The 24,407-nt window shown below is 45.7% G+C and overlaps 3 protein-coding genes across 3 annotated transcripts in view; all 3 read left to right on the top strand.

Annotated features, from left to right (window-relative positions):
- The first annotated feature begins 571 nt into the window (after nt 1-571).
- Nucleotides 572-9,580, top strand: LOC125462123 (acyl carrier protein, mitochondrial-like). Its single transcript, XM_048551692.1, has 5 exons — nt 572-814; nt 6,066-6,188; nt 7,470-7,557; nt 8,611-8,729; nt 9,418-9,580. The coding sequence occupies exons 1-4, from the start codon at nt 587-589 to the stop codon at nt 8,700-8,702; spliced, it is 531 nt and encodes a 176-aa protein (XP_048407649.1). The 5' UTR covers nt 572-586; the 3' UTR covers nt 8,703-8,729; nt 9,418-9,580.
- A 3,038-nt stretch (nt 9,581-12,618) lies between these two features.
- On the top strand, nt 12,619-20,627 carry LOC132210887 (cadherin-related family member 5-like). The gene is made up of 4 exons (XM_059653867.1): nt 12,619-13,276; nt 17,600-17,980; nt 19,469-20,386; nt 20,578-20,627. The coding sequence occupies exons 1-4, from the start codon at nt 13,216-13,218 to the stop codon at nt 20,625-20,627; spliced, it is 1,410 nt and encodes a 469-aa protein (XP_059509850.1). The 5' UTR covers nt 12,619-13,215.
- The window catches only part of si:ch211-14k19.8 (serine-rich adhesin for platelets), a 37,933-nt gene continuing 34,033 nt past the window's right edge, over nt 20,508-24,407 (top strand). Inside the window, exon 1 of the mRNA XM_048551720.2 lies at nt 20,508-23,854. Within this exon, the coding sequence (XP_048407677.1) occupies nt 20,803-23,854 (3,052 nt within the window). The 5' untranslated portion in view covers nt 20,508-20,802. The remainder of the gene's footprint in view (nt 23,855-24,407) is intronic.

Genomic DNA, 24,407 nt, shown 5'->3' with positions numbered 1-24,407 from the left:
CTTTAGAGTAATCCGCATTAGTGGTTCTCGAGTCACGTGTAGGCCAGATTAGGTAAGAACGCCATATTTCCTCTTCTGAAGGACAATCACGAACCAGAATATTTTAGTTTCGTAGCAACATTACTGAGGCTAGCCTTCAATTCAAGATGGTATTAACTTGAACCCCTGCCTCCAGAACATTGGTCTGCGCTTTTAGATTAGTAGCCTTGTTACTCGACTAGTGACTACACCACTACCTCCCCTATCCTGACTATTAAAGAAGGACTTTTCATTACAAGCCAGAGTACCACCCTACAGATCTCGCTATATTGCAAGCAATACGAACAGTCAGTTAAGTGACAGAACGAAAATTAAAATCTGGAGTATCTATTTTGATCAACCTTATCCAAAGTTTCTTATCCAAATCCCTGAAATCTGGACTATGACCCATAACTCCACACTGACTTAACTTGGTTGTATCACTTATCTCCACAAAGGTAGATAAGTTCCACAGCAGCTACGAGTCGTCAGACTGCAGACTCTCCACGGACAGCGCCACCAGCGGCGGTAGGTGTGGAGTTCGGGGGCGGGGCAGGCCGGGCCGCGCATGGGCGTTGTTGACCTTGCCACGGCCGCCGCGCTACACGCTGGAAACAGAATCGTTTCCAAGATGGCGTTGCGTGTCCTCTCTGGATGTCTCCGCCGGTGGCCGCAACCTTGGGGCCGGCCAAGGGCAAGCCCGAGTGTCGGGGCCCTGCCCCTCGCCGGATCCAGCAGCAACTACTCTCAGTACGTCTGCAACAGGCGGGTTGTAGATGTGGCGCCCCGAGCTCAGGTAATTTGGGGGTTGGTGATCAGGCCGGACCCAGAGCTCCTCTTCTCAGTCCGAAAGGACGCTGAGGCAACGGGTGTAGCATAACTCCAAGTGCCATCTGCGTCAGACGTTGGAGTAAAAATCCTTAATTATTCGATTAAAACTTGAGTCGAGCTGGAAAGTGTGGAATAAAATGTTATCACTCCCTAATCCAGTGGAGTTTAGAATTGGCTTGAGCCTCGGGGGGGGAAATGCACTTGTTCTTCTCTGTACTGCTAATTGTCAGGGTCAAATCTTCAAATTGGGTAACAAGATTTAAAATAAATACATTTATTAATAACCAGGATATTCTGTAAGAACAGAAGTCGGAGCAGAGTTGGCCATACGACCCCTTAAATCTGCTGGGTTATTCTGTTAAAACCACGACTAATCGTCTATATTGACTACACTTTGCATGTTGATCCCCAGATCTGTGAATTCCTTAATTTCAAAAAATTCATTTATCTGTGTCTGGAAAATACTTGATTTGAAGTTTCACAGTCCTCTGAAGATCATTTTCATCTTCAACCTGAAATTAACTTTGCTGCCCTAATACCCCAAATCTTTTTTGAAGTGAAGTTTGCAATGTGGAAAAGTGGCAGCTAAGTTATGCATAAGTTTTTCACAACAATGTTAAATGATGGGATAATTTGATTGTTAGTAATGTTGATTGAGAGATCATTTCTGAACCAGTGTAGTGCAGAGAGTGCTGCATTGGCAAAAAATGTCAACTTTCAGGTGATAAACTGAGGTCCTGTCTAAGTGGATGTCAAAACAAAAGTTCTGTGGCACTATTCAGGCAGTTCTCCTGGTATCCTGGCCTAATTAACTAGGGAGGTATTAAATAGATTGGAAACTGAAATAAATGTGGACGTTGGAAGTCAGAAACAATAAAACAGAAATTGCTGTAAAGCTTAACAGTTCTGGCAGCATCTGTGGAGAGAGACCAGTTAACATTTTAGGTGCAGTAACCCTTCCTCAGAACTGATGTTGGCTAGTAAGAAGAGAGATAACAAGGTGTAGAGCTGGATGAACACAGTAGGCCAAGCAGCATCAGAGGAGCAGGAAGGCTGATGTTTCGGACCTAGACCTTTCTTCAGAAATGGGGGAAGAGAAGGGAGTTCTGAAATAAATAGGGAGGGGGAGGTGGATAGAGGAGAAGATAGACGAGAGCACTCAGACAGGTCAAAGAGGCAGGGATGGAGCCAGTAAAGGTGAGTGTATGTGGGGAGGTAGGGAGGAGGTAGGTCAGTCCAGGGAGGACGGACAGGTCAAGGAGGTGGGATGAGGTTAGTAGGTAGGAGATGGGGATAGGGCTTGAGGTGGGAGGAAGGACAGGTTAGGGAGGTGGGGACGAGCTGCACTGGTTAAGGGATGCGGTGGGGGAGGGGAGATTTTGAAGCTTGTGCAGTCCACATTGAGACCATTGGGCAGCAGGGTTGCCAAGCTGAATATGAATTGCTGTTCCTGCAGCCTTCAAGTAGCACCATTGTGACACTGCAGTAGGCCCAGGATGGGCGTGTTCTCTGAAGAATGGGAGGGGGAGTTGAAATGGTTCATGACTGGGAGGTGCAGTTGTTTAGTGCAAACCGAGCGCAGGTGTTCTACAAAGCAGTCCACAAGCCTCCACTTGGTTTCCCCGATGTAGAGGATGCCATAACGGGAACAGCGGATGCAGTATACTACATTAACAGATGTGCAGGTGAACATCTGCTTGATGTGGAAAGTCTTCTTGGGGCCTGGATGGGGATGAGGGAGGAGGTGTAGGGGCAGGTGGAGCAGTTCCTGCGGTTGCGGGGTAAAGTGCCGGGTGTGGTAGGGCTGAAGGGGAGTGTGGAGTGGGCAAGGGAGTCATGGAGCGAGTGGTCCCTCCTGAAAGCAGATAAGGGTGGGGAGGGAAAAATGTCTTTGGTGGTGGGGTTGGATGCAGATGGCGGAAGTGTCGGTGGATGATCCATTGGATCCAGAGGTTGGTGGGGTGATACACGAGGACGAAGGGGATTCTGATTTGTTATTGAGGGGATGGGGTGTGCGGCATGAGTTGCGGGAGACACGGTCGAGGGTGTTCTCGACCACTGAGGGGGGGAAGTTGTGGTGGTCCTTGAAAGACAAGGACATCTGAGATGTACGGGAGTGGGATGCCTCATCTTGGGAGCAGATGCGGCGGAGGCGAAGGAATTGGCAATAAGGAATGGCATTTTTGCAGGAAGGTGGGTGGGAAGAGGTGTATTCTAGGTAGCTGTGGGAGTCAGTGGGCTTGAAATAGACATCAGTTTCTGGGTGGTTTCAGAAATGGAGACAGATCCAGAAAGGAGAGAGATGTATTACAGATGTTGCAGGTGAACTTAAGTTTGGGGTGGAATGTGTTGGTTAAGTGGATGAACTGTTGGAGCTCCTCGTGGGAGCAAGAGGCAGTGCCGATACAGGAGGCCACAAAGGAAACAGCAGATACAGTATACCACATTAGCAGATGTGCAGGCGAACATCTGTTTGATGTGGAAGGTCTTCTCAGGGCCTGGGATTGGGGAGGTGTAGGGACAGGTGTAGCACATGCTTCGGTTGCAGGGAAAAGTGCGAGGGGTGGTGGGGCTGGAGGGGACTGTGGAGAAGACAAGGGAGTCACAGAGAGAGTGGTCCCTCCTGAAAGCAGATAAGGGTGGGGAGGGAAAAATGTCTTTGGTAGTGGGGTCAGATTGCAGATGGTGGAAAAGATGGAGGATGATGCTTTGGATTCTGAGGTTGGTGGGATGGTTCGTGAGGACGAGGGGGTTCTGTTATGGTTATTATTGCAGATAGGGGTGTGAGGGATGAGTTGTGGAAAATGCGGGGAAACACAGTCAAGGACATTTTTGATCACTGTGGTTGGGAAGTTGCGGCCCTTAAAAAAGAGGGCATCTGGGATGTCCAGGAGTGGAATGCCTCATCTCGGGAGCAGATGCGGCGGAGGCAAAAGTAATTGGGAATAGGGGATCTGTGGACACAGCCTTTGATTTAGAGGGGGTCAATTTAGAACGGAGATGAGGAGACATTTCTTCAGCCAGAGAGTGGTGGGCCTGTAGAATTCATTGCCACGGAGTGCAGTGGAGGCCGGGACGTTAAATGTCTTCAAGGCAGAGATTGATAACTTCTTGATCTCGCAAGGAATTAAGGGTTACGGGGAGAGTGCGGGTGAGTGGAGTTGAAATGCCCATCAGTCATGATTAAATGGCGGAGTGGACTCGATGGGACGAATGGCCTTACTTCCACTCCCATGTCTTATGGTCTATTGGCCTCTTTTCATGAAGGTTCGTGAGAGAAGCTGTATTCTAGGTAGTTGTCAGAGTCGGTAGGTTTGAAATGGATATCGGTTTCCAGGTGGATGCCAGAGATGGAGACAGAGAGATCCAGGAAGGAGAGAGAGGTATCAGAGACGGTCCAGGTGAACTTAAGGTTGGGATGGAAGGTGTTAGTGAAGTGGGTGAACTGTTTGAGCTCCTCATGGGAGTATGAGGCGGCGCCGATTACAGTCATCAGTGTAATGGAGGAAGAGATGGGGGATAGGACCAGTGTAGGTGTGGAAGAGGGATTGTTCCATGTATCCTACAAAGAGGCAGGCATAGCTTGGGCCGCGTGGGTACTCATGGCCACTCCCTTTGTCTGTAGGAAGTGGGAGGAATTGAAAGAGAAGTTGTTGAGGGTGAGGACGAGTTCGGCTAAGCCTTTGTAGGATATATAGAACAATCCCTCTTCCAAAGCTACACTGGCCCAATGCCCCACCTCTTCCTCTGGTACATTGATGACTGTATCAGCGCCGCCTCCTGCTCCCACGAGCATCTCAAACCGTTCATCCACTTCACCCCCTACCCTGTTCCGGTTGTGTCCTTCTCTACATCGGGGAAACCAAGCAGAGGCTTGGGGACCACTTTGCGGAACACCAGCACTCAGTTCGAAACAAACAACTGCACCTGCCAGTCGTGAACCATTTCAACTACCCCTCCCACTCCTTGGACAACATGTCCATCCTGGGCCTCCTGCACTGCCACAGTGACGCCACCCGAAAGCTGCAGGAACAGCATCTCGTCTTTCACTTGGGAACCCTGCAGCCCAAGGGTATCAATATGGACTTCACAAGCTTCAAAATCTCCCCTTCCCCGACTGCATCCCAAAACCAGCCCAGCTAGTCCCTGCCTCTCTAACCATTCCTCCCACCCCAAACCCCCCCCCCCAATCTCCTACCCACCAACCTCATCCCATCTCCTTAAACTGTCCGTCCTCCCTGGACCGACCTATCCCCTCCCTAACTCCCCACCTACGTTCATCTTCACTGGCTCCAACCCTGCCTCTTTGACCTGTCTATCTCCTCTCTACCTATCTTCTCCTTTATCCATCGTCCATCTCCCCCACCCCCCACCATTTATTTCAGAATCCCGTCCCCTCCCCCATTCCTGAAGAAAGGTCTTGACCCGAAATGTCAGCTTTCCTGCTCCTCTGATGCTGCTTGGCCTGCTGTGTTCATCCAGCTCTACACTGTGTTATCTCAGATTCTCCAGCATCGACAATTCCTACTATCTCTGCAACAATTCAGCACACCACCTTGTTTCCTTGCAACATCTCTGTCTCAGGCTTGCCCATGTTCCAGCAAAGCTCAGTGCAAGATGAAATAACAATACCTCATTTTCTCCTTACCTATACCCTTCAGTATTTTATAAATCTTTGTAAGGTCGCCCATCAACCTCCTACACTCCAGTGGAAAAAATGCCCCAGCCCCTCCCTATCACTCAAACCTTTTATTCTCGGCAACATCCTGGTAAATGTTTTCTGAACACACTCCAGCTTGATAATATCCTTCCTATAGAACGGTGACCAGACCTGGACACATTACTCCAGAAGAGGCCTCATCAATGTCCTGTACAACCTTAACATGACATCCTGACTCCCATAATCAAAGGTCTGAGTGATAAAGTTGATTCATAATTGTTTGTCTATAGTTGGCATCTAATTGTAAAAAAAAAGTAATTCCTAAATACAGAAACCTGGTCTGTGCATACTGTCAACTAATTTGGGGAATTTTATGTAATTTTATAAAATCTTCAACTTTTATGACAACTTTAACAGCTTGAGTTCCAATGAGCTGCCCCAACGAGGCGTAACGCTATTGTATGTCAAAACAATGGACTTTTTATTTGCAAACACAGTCTACAGGCTCTGCAACTGGCATTTTAAATTAACCTGTTTCTTGCATCTCCCTTTGCAGAGTTGTAGTCTGTTTCTACAATCGTTGCGTCATTATGGGGATCTGCCCCCCCTCTCACTTGACAGCATCCAGGAACGAGTGCTGTATGTGTTAAAACTCTATGATAAAATTAATCCTGACAAGGTAAGGAAACAATGTCACTGACCTTTTATTGAATTTTCATAATACAAATGATATCACTCTGAGAAAATGTAATGTCTTTGAAAGGGAGTTGCCAACATTTCTTTATTTAATTCTTAAAAAAGAAAATAAGCAGTAAAGAGCTTAAAATATAAACTGAGTGAGGTGATGACTGAGTTTGCAGGGACTGGAACAGAAGCCACTACTAGCAGGAGCATGAAAAATTAACATGTAGCCCTGAACAACAGGCCAGTGTAAGCAGCCTCCATGCACCCACCTTTAGATGCTTCATAGTACACAGTTTTGCTAACATGGTATGTCTGAAAGTTGGCTGTAGATGTCAATCATCTTGTCTCAGGGCAAAGAGGAACAATATATAAATATCCTTATAGTTTGTTACTTGTCTCCAGGGTAACCAGAAGTAATTTCAGCTTAGCTTTTCTTGCTGCTCTAACCCATAGTTTTATAAATACTAAAACACAATGGCTTTTACAGATAGAGATATGCAAAACCTTCCTGGCATATCTCATATCTTCTTGTCTTTTTGACAATCCTTTTAGCCAATCTCAGCTAGTTTACAAAATATTCCAACGAACCCTTAAGTTTTCTTGAAGACCAAGAATGCCGAAATACCTGGATAACGTTCAGGCTTGGGCTGAGAGCTGGTAGGTAATGTTCTCGATCAAAGAGCAGGCAATGATCATGTTAAACTGGAGAGAATCTAGCCCTGTCCCCTTGACGTTCATCCAGGCAAGTGGGAAATATTCCATTAAAGACCTGACTAATGGGGCGTACTTTGGAGGGGTAGTGGGGCAGTCATGAGCTGAGTTAGTTGCTGCTGAATTATGAGCCTCCTGCCAGCTCCTTAGAAGCTACAGTATATGTGGCTGATCTATTGAGTTTCTGGTCCTTAGAACGAGTAACAAACTTTAAAAATTACAGAAGTATTTTAGAGGCTTAAGACATCTGTTGGTGTGTGTGCTGTGTGGTCAATCAGCTGGTGAGAATGACTTCAATCAGCACCCATCCACCATGTAGCAAAGAGGCAGTTGTAACATGCATACTCCCTGTCCTCTTTCCATTTTTAAATAAAGCTTTTCAGAGCCTCATTATGAGGCAGGAAACCCCAGTTTTTCTTGGATACTGAAAGTACAAGGTTGTCTGTTCTTTGTTTTCAAAGGATTAAATCTGTTGTTGGTTGTGCTGAATGTCTCGATTGCCTGTGGATTTTCTCTTGTATTTCTGAAACCCCCTATATTTACAATATTTCCTTTCTTCTCAAAGCTTCTACTAAGCTCTCATTTTATGAAAGATTTGGGTTTGGACAGTTTGGATCAAGTAGAAATCATTATGGCCATGGAAGATGAGTTTGGTAAGTGTCTGTGTGTGTGGTAGGTTGTAATGTGTTCAGTATATCTTGGTGTTTTAATCCAAACACCTCAGGGTTTTTGTCAATTAAACTGAATCTTTTGACTCCTTTGCCTGAAGTTACTTGAGTTGTAGCCTGCTGTATATTCCACAGTCATAGCTATCCTCTCTGTTGCTGTCAAGTAGCTAATCATCCTTTGTGAACCCAGACACACTCAGCCTATTCAACCCTACAGGCTTTGCAGACTGTCTGGTCCTATATATTACCTGTTTCAAAGATTGCATCATATTTAGCTTAATTTGCAAATCCTTGTTTGATGAAATAGTTCTAGCCTACATGCAATAAGATCTGGTTAACATTCAGGCTTGACCTGCGAGTACTAAGTAACATTTGTGCCAGGTAAGTGCCAGCCAGTCTATTGACTATCTCTAGCAAGAGAACCCTGAACCACTTCTCCTTTAATAAGAACAACATTATCAATGATTCTACCACCAGTTACATTTCTGGAGGAGGTGGAGTGGCAGATGCTTTTAATCAAAAACTCTCTGGACCTGCTAAATAAGTAGATGCAATATTTTCTGTGACACATCCCTCCAAAGCCACTTTTTTGCAAGGAAGAGAAATCATAAGTGTAAGGAGGTAATCTGTACTTTCCTGAATGGCCACAATTGCATTCTCGAACATCCACCCACTCCCTCCATTAATAGTACATGTGCTTGCAGTGTATTTCATCTACAAGCTGCATTGTTGTAACCCTCCGTGGCTTATTTGAAACTACCTCTAAAACTTGCAACCACTAGTATTTAGAAGAACACTGGGTAGCAGTGCTTGACAGGTACCTCACCACAGGAAGGTTGTGGGATCTCTGTTAAAATGTTACCTCAATCAGAGGTGATTCAGGCTGGTGATAAATTATACGTTAAGGGAAGGTTGTTGAAGGGCTTTGAAAGAATTGCAGTTTTGTCCAATGTGGGAACGTGAAGTGTGTTAAATCTGTACGTTGGCCATGTTGTTTGTCTCTAGGAGTCATTGAGCTTTATTTTTGTCTTTTTGTAGGATTTGAGATTCCGGATGTAGATGCAGAAAAGTTGATGACACCTGATGAGATTATAACTTATATTGCAGATAAGAAGGATGTGTATGAATAACTTTTTTTCCCTGGAGACAAAAAATGGGTAAGAATTTGTCAGATAAGTTCTTAAAAGGGGAAGAGAAGTGTGCATTTTTTAACTTAAGCCATATCACAATGACACAGTCTCTGTCAGATAAAAGCAGAATCGATTGGGACTGTTCTCCCACAGACAAAACTCATGCACTAAAACTTTGTTGAGTCTGGTGTCTGAAGAATGTTGCTTGCATTAATGTTTGACTGTTGGAGGAAATGATACCCTGAAACTGTCCTGGCTTCAACCAATCCTCAGGATAGAGGTTGGAACATAGACATCCCAACCATGAGGAAGGAGCTTGATCTCTGAATCGTTCAGCATATTACCACTCCAGTTGGGCCTTTATTTGTGGTATGAACTGGTGTTGGGATGGCGTAAGTAGATCAGCAACACACTTAATTCAGTTAGTCGATGCTGAAATAAAAGGTTTTCTTTATCTCCCCCAGCAAGGAGATCAGTACGTTCCAAGAGACTTGACTAGACCCCATTGCCCTCTCCAAACCAAAGTCCCCAAATCTTTGCAGTCTAAAGAACTGTAGAGATTAACTAATTCAGCACAACCTATAGTTTGAACCTAGCACTGAAGAAAGGCAACTTTACCCTAATAAGTACTGACATCACAGCTGATCAGTCATTGAGAAATGTTTTGGAAACATTCGAAAAACATAAATTCTAAAATCTGTCTTTGGCTTTGCAGGTACTTGCTGCTGGGAGCATACTCTGTGAGGGATCAAAAACATTTTTTGATGCATAAGTGCTGGTTTATGGTTTTTGTTGTCTGATTATATTTGTTCAACCAATGATATTTCAAGTTCTAGAACACTGACTTCAGGAATTAATAAATTACTCTTGAACCTGGATATGTGTGTGTGTGTATGCTGTTCATTCACCCACCAACTCTGATACTGTACCTCTCCACAAATTCTAGACTTATGAGCATCAGTAGATATTCTTGTTCCTTGTTAGGAACCAGTGAAGGCCGCCCAACACTTCCAAGTCTGTTCCAACATTCAATGACAATGTGACTGATCCCTGTCCTAACTCCATTTACCTGTTTTGGCTGATGAAAGTCTGATCTTGGATTTTAAAAACTTTAATGTAGCCAGCATCCATGTTTATTAATCAAGGTGTGATTTTTTTTTTGTGGAAGAAAGTTACAGATTTTGATCACTGAATGAAAGTGTTTCTGAACTTCTTTCTGAAGTTGTTTGGCTCTTGTCACCCACCAACAGATGGATGTTTCTCCTTAACTGCGTAATCACTTCCTTTCAAAATTACGTAACGACTTCAATCCAATCATCCTCAACCAGAGAAAAGAAGTTGCTTGAGTTTCTTTGTAATGATAATAGTTATGAGGTAGCAGTCAATGTTCTGGTCAGCCATAATCTAATTGAATGGTTAGAAGAGGCTTGAGGAACTGAATTGACTTGGTTTTTCTTGTTCATTGTCATCCCTGGTCTCTCTCAAACCAGCTCATAGAGCAAGATGAAACTCTAGCTTTTCTTCTTAACTTTCTGTCTACTTGACATTTTTCTCAAATAATTTTAAATTTGCTTTCACTCTGCTGTACTGTTAAATTTCTGTTATAAAGTGAATATTAATCCTTGGGCTGTTTCAGTTCATTTTGCTAATTTGATGCTTAACCATCCAGTGATAGAGCTGTGCAACACATTGCATTTATATAGCACCTTTTAATGTAATTTAAATAGTCCCAAAGTGCTCCACAACAACATTAATCGAACAATAATTGCCACTGAATCAATGTTGTTGTGGAGCACTTTGGGACTATTTAAACTACATTAAAAGGTGCTATATAAATGCAATGTGTTGCACAGCTCTATCACTGGATGGTTAAGCATCAAATTAGCAAAATGAACTGAAACAGCCCAAGGATTAATATTCACTTTATAACAGAAATTTAACAGTACAGCAGAGTGAAAGCAAATTTAAAATTAATTGAGAAAAATGTCAAGTAGACAGAAAGTTAAGAAGAAAAGCTAGAGTTTCATCTTGCTCTATGAGCTGGTTTGAGAGAGACCAGGGATGACAATGAACAAGAAAAACCAAGTCAATTCAGTTCCTCAAGCCTCTTCTAACCATTCAATTAGATTATGGCTGACCAGAACATTGACTGCTACCTCATAACTATTATCATTACAAAGAAACTCAAGCAACTTCTTTTCTCTGGTTGAGGATGATTGGATTGAAGTCGTTACATAATTTTGAAAGGAAGTGATTACGCAGTTAACATTTTATTATCTTGGAATTCCCCAGCATCTGCAGTTCCCATTATCTCTGAGTCCATGTTGGTATTTGTGCTCTGTTCAAGTTTCCACCCATGTTTTTTCTCTTCTATGTCTATCACCATTATCCTGTGTTCCGTTCTCCTTCATATGCTTGTTTTATTTCCCTATTAATGCTGATTGCTTTTAACCACTGTCCGTGGTAATAAGTTCTACATTCTTACAGCTGTAGGTAAAGTTCTTTGAGTTCCGTATTGGACCTCTTGATGACAGCCCTTTTGATGGTTTCTGGTCATGCCCTTCCCGTATCTCTACATAATCTCTAGCCAACCGCTCATTGTTTTAAAGACCCCTATTAGATCAGCCTTCGACCTTTTCTCAAGATAGAGACCAGGCTGTCGATCCTTTTCCTGATGCACAATCCTCTATGTTTCTGGCATAATCCTTGTAAATCTCTGCAAAATCCTAGTGCCTGGACTTTTTTTTTATATAACGGTTTGAAGATGTGCAGGTTAGGTGATTGGCCTTGTAAATTGCGCATAGTTTGCAGGTATGTGCTGGTTAGGTGGATTAGCCATGGGAAATGTAGGATTACAGGGCTGTGGTAGGGGTCTGGGTGGGATGCTCTTCAAAGGGTCAGCGTGGACTTGATGGCCCGTATCTAAAGGCATTCTATAATATGACTGGAGGACCAAGAACAGGTTAAGTGTGAACTTTTCAATTTTATTCTAGAAATAAAACTTAGTATTTTGTTATTTTTAAAAAATAGTCTGTTGAATTGTGTGCAGCTTTTAATCAATAATGTGTACTCCAAGTTCTTTTTGTTTAAAAGCTTGGGTCAAAGAGGTTTATGAAGTGGGAACACAGGGAAGAGATTCCAGGAGGTAATTTCAGACCTTTACATAAATTTACTTTGTACAGCACAGAATCGGGTCATTTGGCACAACTAGCCTATGCAAGCATTTATCTAGAAACCTCTTCTAACCTTATTGCAGTTACCACTTTATTTCTGACTATAAGACACTTAATTTTAAATGTCTCTCTGCTAGTTGCCTAACTCGCTCCATATGCTAATAAATTTCACTGTCTAACAACTGAATAATTCCTGAATTCTTTATTAGATTTCACGATAACTTTCATTTATGTGACAGAATACTAATCTCACACAAAGGGCAACACCTCTACTTCCCTTCTGAAATCACTTCATAACTTCAAAGAACTTTAGGCCGAGGACAAGTTAATTCCAAACTGTTCGCTGTGCTGGTAGTTATAACTTATTAGTTTTTGTTGTGTTCTGTACCTTTCCAATTCCTCTATTTAGTTTAATGATTATGGAGATCAGAACTAAATTCCACTCCAATTTTGGCTGTGAGACATTAAAAATCTGGTGAGCCCCAATCCATGTCTCCCTTAACTATGCTTACACACTATAGTTGTTTGAAAATTGTCTTTGGAGAATACCAATAGGGCAATGAATCTAAGGAAGAACAAGCAAAAGCAAGTTTACAGCCCTAGTTTGCGATTAGGAATAGTTAAACCTGCAAGCGTTATTAGAAAGCGGTGCGGCGCAGCCTGCGTACGCCTGCCCACAGAGGGCAGTGAGTGGGAGTTTTGTCTCGAGTCCAGTGTGAGGTGTGGCTTCGGGATCCTGAAAATCTTGGCGGGCGCTTCAGAGGAAATATCTGAATTTCCTTTCGCCGCTTTATAGCGTATTTTCAAGTAAATACATAGCAATTCACGACACTCTAAATCCCATTAATAGGCACTCAATTATATGTTCCTTTTTGGGGGGAAAAAGTCTACAGTCAGACTAACTGGACAGCATTCAGCTGGTATGGGCATGATGGGCCGAATCTTATGCTTTAGGATTGTTTTCTCTCGAATCTTTTTAAGTTTTTTATCGCCTCACCTCTATCTCTACCTCCTCCCTCCCTCCTTTCCTGCTCTCGTTTCCTTCCCGTTTTGTTCTGCGTTGTCTTTCTTGTCCATTTTTCTCCCCAGTCAGTCGCTTTTCCAAGTGCTCTACACAGAGGGGTGTTGACTGTCACCCTCCCCTAGATAAGTCATGCAGACCTCTGCCCTTTTTCCCTGACCAGTCACAGACGGAAATCCTTTCAGGCTCACTCCCAAGCACCATCGCTGAGATATCGCCATCCTCCTGCCGCTCTGACCTTCACTGCAATAAATGCAGCTCCCAGACCGGCCACCGCTAGCACTGCTCTCCCGGAACCTCGGCTTCCTGAGCTCCAGCCATGGGGCAGCACCGGACCACGTTGGCCCGGGCGGGCTTGCTGCTCCTTCTCACCGGCACAGGTAACCCCAGCACTTAGTCCGACACCGTTACATAGAGGATGGGCTCGGATAAGAAAAAGGGAAATCTACTCTTTATCGGATTGTTTTGCACTGTGTTCGTTGTATCAAATTCTATCCTGTTACATTGCATGATATTTCAATTAATGCATTTTGCATTTATGTAGGGTGCAATGGCGCCGTACTAATCCTAAAAGTCAGCTTGGAAATTGCTCCTGATGTATACTGCGTGAGAAAGAAGAGGTCTAGCATTAACAGGGCTTTCTATCTGACGCATGTGTGTAAGGGGGCTTCCTGCCTTAACCATGGGATAATATCACTGCTCAGCGCAGACCACAAAATCCTGTGAGGCCGGTGATTCACCCCGACCAGACCTGTGCTGTACTGGACAGGATGATCTCTGAGAGCCTGGTGGTCTCGCCAACGTGCAGGATAGTGGGATGGGTTCCTGCCTCATCAGCCTTTGCCAGGATGTCGTACATGTACGTGTAGGGTGCTCTCCAAATTGGGCTTTGGGAATGGGATCTGAAATTGGATCGGATTGCTCTACACCAACATCAGTAGTGCAAGACTGGAATTAGAAAATTTCCCGAATCAGATCCAGAGTCGGATAGGCCTGCGCACTCTCTCCTGCCCTGCTTGTTATTGTACACAGCCTTTTGCTGAGTCCATCGGGAAGGATGCGAGCTTGAGAGGGGTGACAGTTACAGGCAGCAGAGGCCTGTAGGTCAAAACCTCCCTGTGCATGGATGACATCACCATTTTCGGTTGTCAGTGTGAGACTCGTGAGTATCAGCAACCAGTTTGGACCTGGGGAACCAAGGTAAATAGAAGCAAGAGCAAGGCCATGTTCTTTGGGTTGACCGACTCTTTATCCCCTTCACCATCAGGACAGGTTACCTGAGGGTGCTGGGAACATGATACAGAGGGGCTGGGGCATGAGCAAAGTCTTGGAAGGAGCAGATAGCCAAAGTGAGGCAGAAACTGGTCTTATGGGAGCACTGGTCCCCCTCCATTGCAGGTAAAAACCTGGTCATTGGGTGTGAAGCACTGTTGTACATGGTGCAAATCTGGTCCATTCCCTGAAACTGCATTGCAATCACCTGAGCTATTTTTCATTTCACCTGGTGGTCTAAAATGGACCGTGTCTGCAAAGACACAATGTACAAACTCTGGATAATGGGGGGAGAACATACCCAATGCTGCCCTCATCCCTGATGTGTGTGGCTGCGTCAAGCTGTGCGTGGACTCTCGATACACAAACACCAAGTGCCACTGTGTTCCACCTGTCTCTGCTGTTGCAAAGGATGGGACTGGCCTCGCTGCCACGGAATGCTCCAAGTAGTTGGACCGTTCTGTATCACCTGTCCTTCACAGAGAAATTTGCAAAGCAAAGCACCTTTGACCACAAGACCACCTCCTGATGGACAGTACATAGCGGCCTTGACACCCTGAGGTAAAGCAGAAGGTGGATCCTGTTGTGTGATTCCCTGAGCAGACTGTCATTTGGCAGAAAGCCTCATCACCAGAACTTTCCAGCAAACACAAACACTTCACTTGGCTGGTGGTAAGAACCTGTGAGGTCCTACTTGTACACCTGGTCGGCCTATACCACCACAACACTGTCCTTAAAGCAGCTGGGGGTTGGGGTAGAGACTGTCGCACACCTCCTGCTGGAATATGCCTTTACAAAGGAAGTTGGGAGAGAGATGCTGTAGATTTTGTCAAGGCTTGTCCCGAGGAGCTCTGTTACGCAGGAGTCTGTACTGTATGGTCTGTTCCCCGGAGCGTACACCGAGACAAACATTGACTGCACCTGGGGGACCATCAACTCAATGAATGACACACTTTGGTCTGCCTCAAACTTGCTGATCTCCCAGAGCAAGGAGTTGACCTTGTCTGAGTGCTGCAGACTGGCACATTCCAAGGCCCAGGACTACGTGCTGGAAGATGAAGCTTGGACGCTGTGGGGAAAGACCACCACCTGAGGTCTTTCTGCTGAAGTCAAATAGGGCCCATTCACTTATTGGACCCTCCCAGTGCCTCAAGTGCATGTAAATATAGCCTAGTTCAAGTAAGAGATGCCTTTGGTTTGTTTGGATAGAGTCTGATGAAGGGTCTAGGCCCAAAACGTCAGTTTTTGTGCTCATAAGATGCTGCTTGGCCTACTGTGTTCATCCAGCTCCACACTTTGTTATCTCTAGTGTTTGTTTGTTTCGTTGATGTGGAGGTGCTGGTGTTGGACTGGGGTGAACAAAATCAGAAGTCACATGACACCAGGTTAAAGTCCAGCAGGCTTATTTGGAATCTCTCAAACTTTTGGAGTTCAGATCCTTCATAAGGTGCACCTGACAAAGGATCTGATCTGCGCTGCGAAAGCTTGTGTGATTCCAAATAAGCCTGTTGGACTTTAACCTGGTGTCATGTGACTTCTGACTTTGTTTCCTTGACATGCTACTGTACAGGATTGAACTGTGTTTATGACTGTGTATATACAAAATATATATAGATTTTATGAATAAGATATATTCTTGAAATTAAAAAAGTATGCATAACGGGGCCCCCTGCCTGGAACCCCGTGCGCGCGGCGGGGCCCCCTGCCTAGCAGTGCGTGTGTAATGGCATTCTATCTTGCACTGACTATGTGTATAATCTTATCTGCACAGCAGCATTTTCTACTGAGCACTGATTATGTGATGGGTCTGAATGCTCCAGCTGTCTTTGCCTTTAGGGAAGATGACTGACTGCCCCTACACAGAATAACTGTCGGTATGTTTAGCATCGGACAGAGCATGTATGTAGAAGGTGATAACAGATCTCAACTGAGTATTTCACTGACGATTGGGAGAGTGGTCCATTGGTCCAAGGGTAAATATCGGTCCAGAACACAATGTCACTAAAACTAAATATCTGACCATTATCAAATTATTCTTGTTTGAAATCTTGAAGTGTGCAAATTGGTTGCCCCATCACAACATAACTGCACTTCAAAGGCATTCCATTAGCTTGTCCTGATGTTGTGAAAGGTCCTGTAGAAGTAACATCTTTGTTCTTTCTTTGTGTTCAGGGGTTAGATGCTTCATTTTGTGGAGCCTCTGATCCTCTCAGTCTAGCACCATGGCTGTATGGTAGGTGAGGTACAAAAGGGCAAGATGGTGGCTGAACAGTAATGTGGCAAGAGCTGATGCACATAAGAGAAATTAGTAAATAAAGACACAGAAACTTGTACCATTATAGCATCTTGAACATGGGAGAAGATAGTTGCGTAGTGGTAATGCCACTAGACAAGTAATCTAAGGGCTTAGGGTTCACATCCCACCAAAATCGATTTTTGAACTCAATTAATAAAATTTTGAATTGAAAGCTAGTCAGTGAATATGATGAGTATGAAATTACATCCAGTGGCCTTCATAAAAATCAGGACGAATCATTGGTGCTCTTTAGGGAAGGAAATCTGCTATCCTGATCTAGTTTGACCATGCAACTGTAGCTAATTCTTCATTGGCTTGGAAATAACCCACAAACCACTCAGTTCTAAGGCAATTAGGGCTACGCAACAAATGCTGCCCTTGCTGGTGAGATGCACACACACATATCCTGTAAAGAAATAATGAACTTAGCAAAAGGTACCAAGCATGTGACTGGGGCATTAGCAACAGAATTAACACCAGCCTAAATGGGGACATAGTGGGATAGATTTGGGCAGCATGGTGGCTTAGTGGTTAGCATGGCTACCTCACAGCACCAGGGGCCTGGGTTCAATTCCCTCTCGGGCGACTGTCTGTGTGGAGTATGAATGTTCTCCCCGTGTCTGTGTGGGTTTCCTCCAAGTGCTCCAGTTTCCTCCCACAGTCCAAAGACACGCAGACTAGCAGGATTGGCCATGCTAAATTGCCCATAGTGTTCAGGGATCTGTGGATTTGGGGAATGGGCCTGGGTGGCATGCTCTGAGGGTCGATGTGGACTTGTTGGGCCAAAGGGCCTGTTACCACACTGTAGGGATTCTATGGGTTCTGTTCTATGGGTATTTCCAACATAAAGAAGTAGGATTTAGCTTGTTCAAACAAGGAAGAGAAAGAGCCCAAGAGTTTGGGGAGGTAATTGACGGGCTCAGGGCCTTGATAGACCACCGGTGGTTCATGTCATGGATGCTCAAGAGGCTAGAGTTGGAAAAGTGCTGGTATCTCGGAGCCCTGTAGTGCTGGATAAGGTTACAGTTACAGTGAGACCTTCAAGGACTTTTAACAAAGGGTGTGAATTTTATTGAGAGAGAATTCAAACTTCCGGACTAAGTTGACTTATTAATTGGGTGCCTGTGTCCTCCAGGATTTCTGCTCACCTCAACGCGGCCAGATTGTGGAGGTGTCCTGCTGCCCACCGCCACCCATAATATTCTACGGTATGCCCTGCTGGTGACAGACTCTTTCAATGGGACCAAGTGCTCTTGGATTCTGCAAGCAGCTTCGACAGAGACCCTCGAGCTAGAGGTTATCTCCTACCAGACCGTGTCCTGGACAGATGCCAGCTGCACCTCTGCTTACCTGGCCATTAAACTGGGACCAAAACAGAAGGAAAGGCGCTTATGTGACCCATTCCAGAGTATTCCTGAGGTTGGCAGGAAGCTAGTGTTCCGAGGGAAAGGGGTGGGTGTTGTCACCTTACGAGCTGCTTACGGCATGAAACAAGGATTCACTGTCCGGTACTCAGGTGAGCTATGATACCTTATAACCTACATTTAGAAATGTTTACAGCATTTCTACATGGAGTGGGGGCTTGGTTAGCTGAATTGGCTGAAAGATTGATGTATCATGTGGAGCAATTTAACCCTTGTACCTGCTGAAATCACTGTGAAGGCCCCATTCTCTCAGCACTGCCTGTCGTCTGAGGTGTGGTGACCCTCAGGCTTAGCTCACCGTCAGGCTAAGGCCACCCAGACCCATTCCCCAAACCCATCTAACGAGGGACCAGCCTGTGGCCTTCTGGGCTTATAGAGTCATACAGCATGGAAACAGACCCTTCAGTCCAACCAGCCCATGCCAACCATTATCCCAAATTAAACTTAGTCATACTTGCCTACAGTTGGCCCATATCCCTCCAAACATTTCTTATCCATGTATGTATTTAGATGTCTTTTAAATGATGTAACTATACTCACATCCACCATTTTCTCTGGAAGTTCATTCCACACAAAAATTACCCTGTGTTTAAAAAAATGTTGCCTGTCATGTTTTTTTAAATCTTATTCCTCTCACCTTAAAAATACACCCTGTAATCTTGAAATCCCCTTGGGAAAAGACGTTTGCCACTCACCTTATGATTTTATAAACCCCTATAAAAATGTCCAAGCCTATCCAGCCTCTTCTTATAACTTAAACACTCCATTCCCAGCAACATCCTCGTAAATCTCTTCTGAACCCTGTCCAGTTTAATGATATCCTTAATGCTTAATTCTGTAAAGCTATAAATAGGATGCAGTTTATAGCGTGAATGACGATACAGTAGTACCTTTCACTTCAGGCATTTGAGTCTGTGTGTGCCTTTGTCAATCTGCATTAATTGTGCATACCTCCCTCCGGCTTATGTATGTCTCATGTATCCATATCTACATCTGTACTTTTGTGTGTCTAACTCATAGATACAGAAATTTTCAGCACAAACATAAGCCATTCAGCCCATTGCTATTTTGCTGGCTGAAGCACCTTTACAAAACTAATCCCTCTCTTCAGCGCTCGCTCCATAACTTACTATTTTTTTAAATTTTGCCATCATTGATCATCTTCAGATCCCAAACTGTGCAATTCCATCCATAAGCCACTCTGCGTTGTTACCTCATTCTCCTCTTCTCAGGTTTTCCATAAAGCCTGTCAATTTGACAGAGGTTTCGTGGTCTGCCACCATATCTCCTTATGTGGCTTTGATGTCAACTTTAATGGCACTCCTAGGAAATGCCTTGAGATACTTTAGGTGCTATGTAAATGTAGTCTGTGTATTTTTCTGTGTCTGACTCTCTTTTAAAGTGTTTCTCATAATCTGGTAGTTGGGTATGGTTGTTACTCCATTTGTCAGTCAGATATTCAACATGGTATAGGTGATGAGGGAGCAATGCAGTTTTGAGTGTTATTAAAATTCCAATCATATGTTTAAATGCCAGGCTCTGCTGATGGAATTCCACCCACTGTTTGTTCTCATTCTCAGTGCTTGTACCAGATCCTATCCATGGTGAAGTTGACATACGAGCCTTGGAGCTGCAAACTGTGACTCCACTACCATTGGCAGAGATTGAACAGGTTGACCTCAGTAAACGAGAAGCAGGGACACACTCAACATCAACTGGACAAGGGCAGCAAATCATTTCCCAGTACCCCAGGATGTCGAATGTGCGGGAGGGATTGGGGCCTCCCTGGATTCATCAGTTTTTGTGGTATCCCAGACATCCAAAGCTCTCGGGTATTCTTTCAGGTCAGGGACTGAGGGCACAAACACAGCCACAGCCAAGAGAAACCCTAACAAGAAGAAATTTCAAGTCAGATTCTGGAACCAAATTTCACCCCAAATCTCTGGGAAGACAAACCTCCTCAGAAAGATCAAATACTTCACCAAGTCTTGCAAGCTTTAATATTGCTGCTGTTTCAGACTCCAACACCATTACCCAGTCCCAGCTCACTTCCATTATCCAATTGTTATCCTTCTCTGACTCCGCTCTGCGCTCCCTCTCCCCCTTCGGCCGAGCTCCGAGCTCCCCCTCCTCCCCCAGACGATCTCCAAACACCCCCTCCCCATCCGGCCTTGCTCCAAGCTCCCCCTCCTCCCTTAGCCGATCTCCAAACACCCCCTCCCCATCTGGCCTCGCTCCGAGCTCTCCCTCCTCCCCCAGCCGATCTCCAAACACCCCCTCCCCATCCGGTCTCGCTCCGAGCTCCCCCTCCAGCCTTGCTAAAAGCACTCCCACCCCCACTTCATCTGACCTCACCCAGAGCTCCCCCTCCCCCTCCAATCTCGGTCCCATCTCCCCCTCCCTCTCTGGCCTCGGTCCCAGCTCCCTCTCTGGCCTCGGCCCCAGCTCCCCCTCCCCCTCTGGCCTCAGTCCCAGCTCCCCCTCCCCCTCCGGCCTCGGTCCCAGCTCCCCCTCCCCCTCCGGCCTCGGTCCCAGCTCCCCCTCCCCCTCTGGCCTCGGTCCCAGCCCCCCCTCCCCCTCCAGCCTCGGTCCCAGCTCCCCCACCCCCTCCACCTCCAGTTGGGGAACCCCTTCCCCCTCCATCTGGGGTTGGATTTTCCACTCCCCCTTCCCCCCGGTTCCATATCAGAGCACGCCAACTCAGTCAGTTCTTATTCTGAGCTCCCCCTCACCATCTAGCCCTGCACAAAGCTCCCCCTCCTCCTCCGTTTCACCCCTTGGCTCCAGATCAAACATTAACTCAGGCCAAACACTCAACCCTCAATCTCTGTTCTCTTCATTATTACCTGACAAAATTATTGAGGATTCATCAGCTCCAGCTTCAACATCTCCACATGAGGAGGAGGAGAATGTAATGAGCCAAAGTAGACCCAGAGAGAGCAGCCTGCCTGTTGTGGACTCATCAGGAAGAGCCTGGGCCTTATCCTCTGACTTTTTCACACAGTCCAATCCAGGCCTGTGGCCACTGCTGACCAGCACAGGGACTGTGGGCCCCATGAAGATCAACATGAACCAAGAAGACGTGGATACCATAAGTGATGCAGATACCCATCTGGTCATTACTTCAGAGGGAGAACCAAACTCCCTGCCAAAGATCTCAGGAGATATTGAAATGGGTATTTTACCAAGAACTGTCCAAAAATCAACAAACCAATCAGCAGGTAGGATGACAACACCTCTTGGGACGGAATCTGAAGTATCCTTGGTCCCAATTAGCATTCCGGGTGATGACGTTTCCCATCATGCGCAGAGGAGCAGGCAGCGAGACCGTTCATCTGAACACAGACTTGCTCTTTCAGCAGGCTATGAGGTTGACCTTGTGACACAGCCCCAGTTACAGGATAAAGTGGAGGTTTCAGTTACTTTGACTCCAGCCCGTGAGGTTTCGACTCGTCTGAGTGTTCTGCAGGGTGTGGTGGAGATGTCCCTGGGGAGTGGTTCTGTGAGTAGGGTGGAAAGATCCAGTACAGCAAGTGATACAGCACACAGCGAGAGCCAGGACCGAAACTCCCTTCCGAGTATCCCTGCCAGACCTGGAGAGCTTATCACACCTCAGCCTGACCAGAGCAGGAAACAGGAAAGTGAATCAGATCAACACACGCTTTCCTTCTCTCAACCCACTCACGTTCCTACATCAGAATTGTTCGCCACTCAAAATATAAACACACAAAACCTTGTAAACAGTCTCAAAATAGATTCAGTAGCAGAGTCAGTGAATCAGCTGGAAACCACTCATTGGACATTGGATTTCAAAGGCTCTTCATCAGATTTTGATGGGTCCATTACACCAATCTTCAGCCAAGTAATGATTAAACCAACATCCCGTGCCTGGAACATGTTTGAAATTCCTGAATTGATGACCCATTCTTCAAACCTTCCAGTACAGGAAGTTGCTAATGTTGCTAAAACAGATACAGTAGCAGTGAGCTCTGAGCCAGGCCTCCGTGAAAGTCTCCCTGAAATAATTTCAGCAGATAGCTCTCTGAATGGTGCTGTCACAACACTGTCAGCTCGACCATGGTCACCACTGACAAATGACGATGACCTCACGTCCACCAACAGATTCTCCAGATCGATTTCCTTCACTCCAGATTTGAGCCTCACTGCTGTTTCTGTTGTTGCAAGTGGAGGTGAAATGGCGTCAAGTGAAGTTACGGACAACAGTGGTAGTGTTAGGGGCAAGGAGTCCAAAACTCAGAGTTCTAGAGACACCACTGTTGAGGATGATAGAAACGTGACGCAATTCACCTTCTCCAAAGACAGGATGGCCAAAGGATCAGCCAATCACAGCCAAAGGTTAGAGGTTACTCAGAGTGCTGAAAGCAGTACAGGATTCTGGGTAACTTATGGCACATCAGTGGCCAAAAAGGACAGTGGCAGAAGGAACACTGCCCGTGACAGTGCTACTGAAAGGTTAGTTAGCACAAAGCCTTCTGACCAAATCCTTTGGTTTGAAGGAGGAACCATTTTACCACCAAACTTTGCAGGGGAAAGTACAGGAGGGTCCCCGACTGGACATAATGTTGTATCTGGGGATACAGTCCCATTGTTCAGTCCAAGAACACCTGCACCAGAGCTGATCACATCACCGACAGTAGTAAACATAAGCTCACCATTTTTTGGAGTTGATCACAGTGCATCTCCAACTAAAGAGACCTTTCCAACAACACTGTCACTCTCAGAGTTTCCAGAACAGTCTTCAACAAGCTTCGAGGAGTCTCTGTTGCTGACCAGAGTCAGAGAAACCATTACGCCAACCTTAAGTAATACGACACTGTCCAGATCTGGCAATGCAGTGTCACCCTCACAAAGCAAAATTGAGCCCCAGACATCTGCAGGCGAGAGGCTGAGAGAGACCTCAGTCACAGCAATGAATCAAACTTTCCAGGAGGTGACTGTGCTGGACAAACTAGTAGTTACCTCTGGAACACCAGTCTCGGTGCAAGGTTCCTGGAGTGAAACACAACTTGATTCCCAAGCCACGACACCACCTTCGTTCCCGGTACTGACCTCCTCTGTTATTTCGGTGACAAATGTGAAATATCTTTTGCCGTCTGTCTCTGCCTTTGAGGCAGCATCTCAACCATCATCTGACCAGACTGGCACAGGGCTTTCACACGCGCTGAGCAGCCCCCTTGCAATCTCTGGCGTCTCAGATCAAGGGGAAGCAGTCTGGCAAAACACTGTGAGTTCAAAGTTTACAGCTCCATCTCCTCCAGCTTTACCTTTTGCTGCTGGCAAGGAAGAAACTGTTGCAACTGGTGAGGGATCTCCCTCGTTCTGGGCAGCCCAGATGCACCAATCAGGATTGGAACCTGTCGATGGTTCTCCAGGGCCCAATGTCACGCGCACTGACACAAAGGGCCTTAACCGTGATGCAGCGCAAACAGTCAAACCTTTAGGAAACAAACGGTGGCCAAAAAAAATATTGTCCACGCTTGCTGCTGTGCATACTGTTGTAACTGAGGGCTTTTGGACTCGGGGTTGGTCTGGTTTAGGGACGCCATCAGTCAGCCATGGGCTAGCACCAACCTTAGGGTCTTCAGCGCCCCCTGTAGGAACCACATCGTTTCGGGCAGTGACAATGAAACCCAGGTCAGTGACCAGGCACAAACATCCTGTTACTCTAACCCCCGGTAGTGGCAATAGCTGGACATCAGGGAGGAATGGCCCCTCTCTAATCTCACCGACTCTCAGAATTGGACAATCGATGTCACCAGTGCCAACGTCTGAGGCACCGCACCTGCCTGTCGACACAACACTATCGGAGAGACCCGTACAAACTGTAACGCAGCACCGTACCCTGGGCACGCTCGGGGAGATGTCGAAGTCAGCTCCATCGTTTAATCCAACAGAGAGGCGCAAAAACATTTTCATTGTGGAGAACGAGCTGCCGACAATCAAAGGTGAATTTGGTGATCAGCCATTCAGTTCCCAACTAGAATGGTCAGAGTTTCTCTGCTCATTGTTTTCAGCAGCATTGGCAATCGGTGCATGGGAGAATCCAGAATAAGTCATTCCCTGTGAGAGTTAGATGAGCCAGGGCAGCTGCTGGTTTCCCCAGTTATTTTCACTAGAAACGTCCGATGTCATAGGAACAAAGGTCAAAATTGGGTGTTGAAAAGCCATGGGAAGGCAATGCCCTGTGATAGTTGTGTCAGGTGACTGAAGGCAGGGGCCTAGGGACGGCCAGCTGAAGTTGGGAAGTCATTGTGATGACATTGCTAGAATATGTTAATCCAGATTTGGCAACACAACTCTTTAAACAATGTCCTCAGCAATGAAACCATTTTCACAAACCCTTGGAAATGTCAAGGGAATGATGGCAGGAAGGATACAGGCCCACTGCATGTAATATAATGCAATGCAGGATAATGGGAGCTCACAGGAAGAGGCACAAAATTTCACACCGCGTTTCTCTTTTGCTGGCCTAGTTTACCTTTGGCAAAAAGAGAAAAG

Source organism: Stegostoma tigrinum, chromosome 23 (assembly GCF_030684315.1).
Source record: "Stegostoma tigrinum isolate sSteTig4 chromosome 23, sSteTig4.hap1, whole genome shotgun sequence".
NCBI lineage: Eukaryota > Metazoa > Chordata > Chondrichthyes > Orectolobiformes > Stegostomatidae > Stegostoma > Stegostoma tigrinum.
The sequence above is the reverse complement of the archived record's forward strand: the minus strand, read 5'-3'. Positions and strand labels throughout refer to the sequence as shown.

Bases quoted from the DNA above. Each gene is read 5' to 3' on its own strand.
- LOC125462123 (XM_048551692.1), top strand. From the start codon at position 587: ATGGGCGTTGTTGACCTTGCCACGGCCGCCGCGCTACACGCTGGAAAC. The intron at 815-6,065 runs GTAATTTGGGGG...CTCCCTTTGCAG, and splicing joins ATGTGGCGCCCCGAGCTCAG to AGTTGTAGTCTGTTTCTACA. The intron at 6,189-7,469 runs GTAAGGAAACAA...TTCTTCTCAAAG, and splicing joins ATAAAATTAATCCTGACAAG to CTTCTACTAAGCTCTCATTT.
- LOC132210887 (XM_059653867.1), top strand. From the start codon at position 13,216: ATGGGGCAGCACCGGACCACGTTGGCCCGGGCGGGCTTGCTGCTCCTT. The intron at 13,277-17,599 runs GTAACCCCAGCA...TGTGTCCTCCAG, and splicing joins GCTCCTTCTCACCGGCACAG to GATTTCTGCTCACCTCAACG. The intron at 20,387-20,577 runs GTCCCAGCTCCC...GTTCCATATCAG, and splicing joins CCCCTCCCCCTCCGGCCTCG to AGCACGCCAACTCAGTCAGT.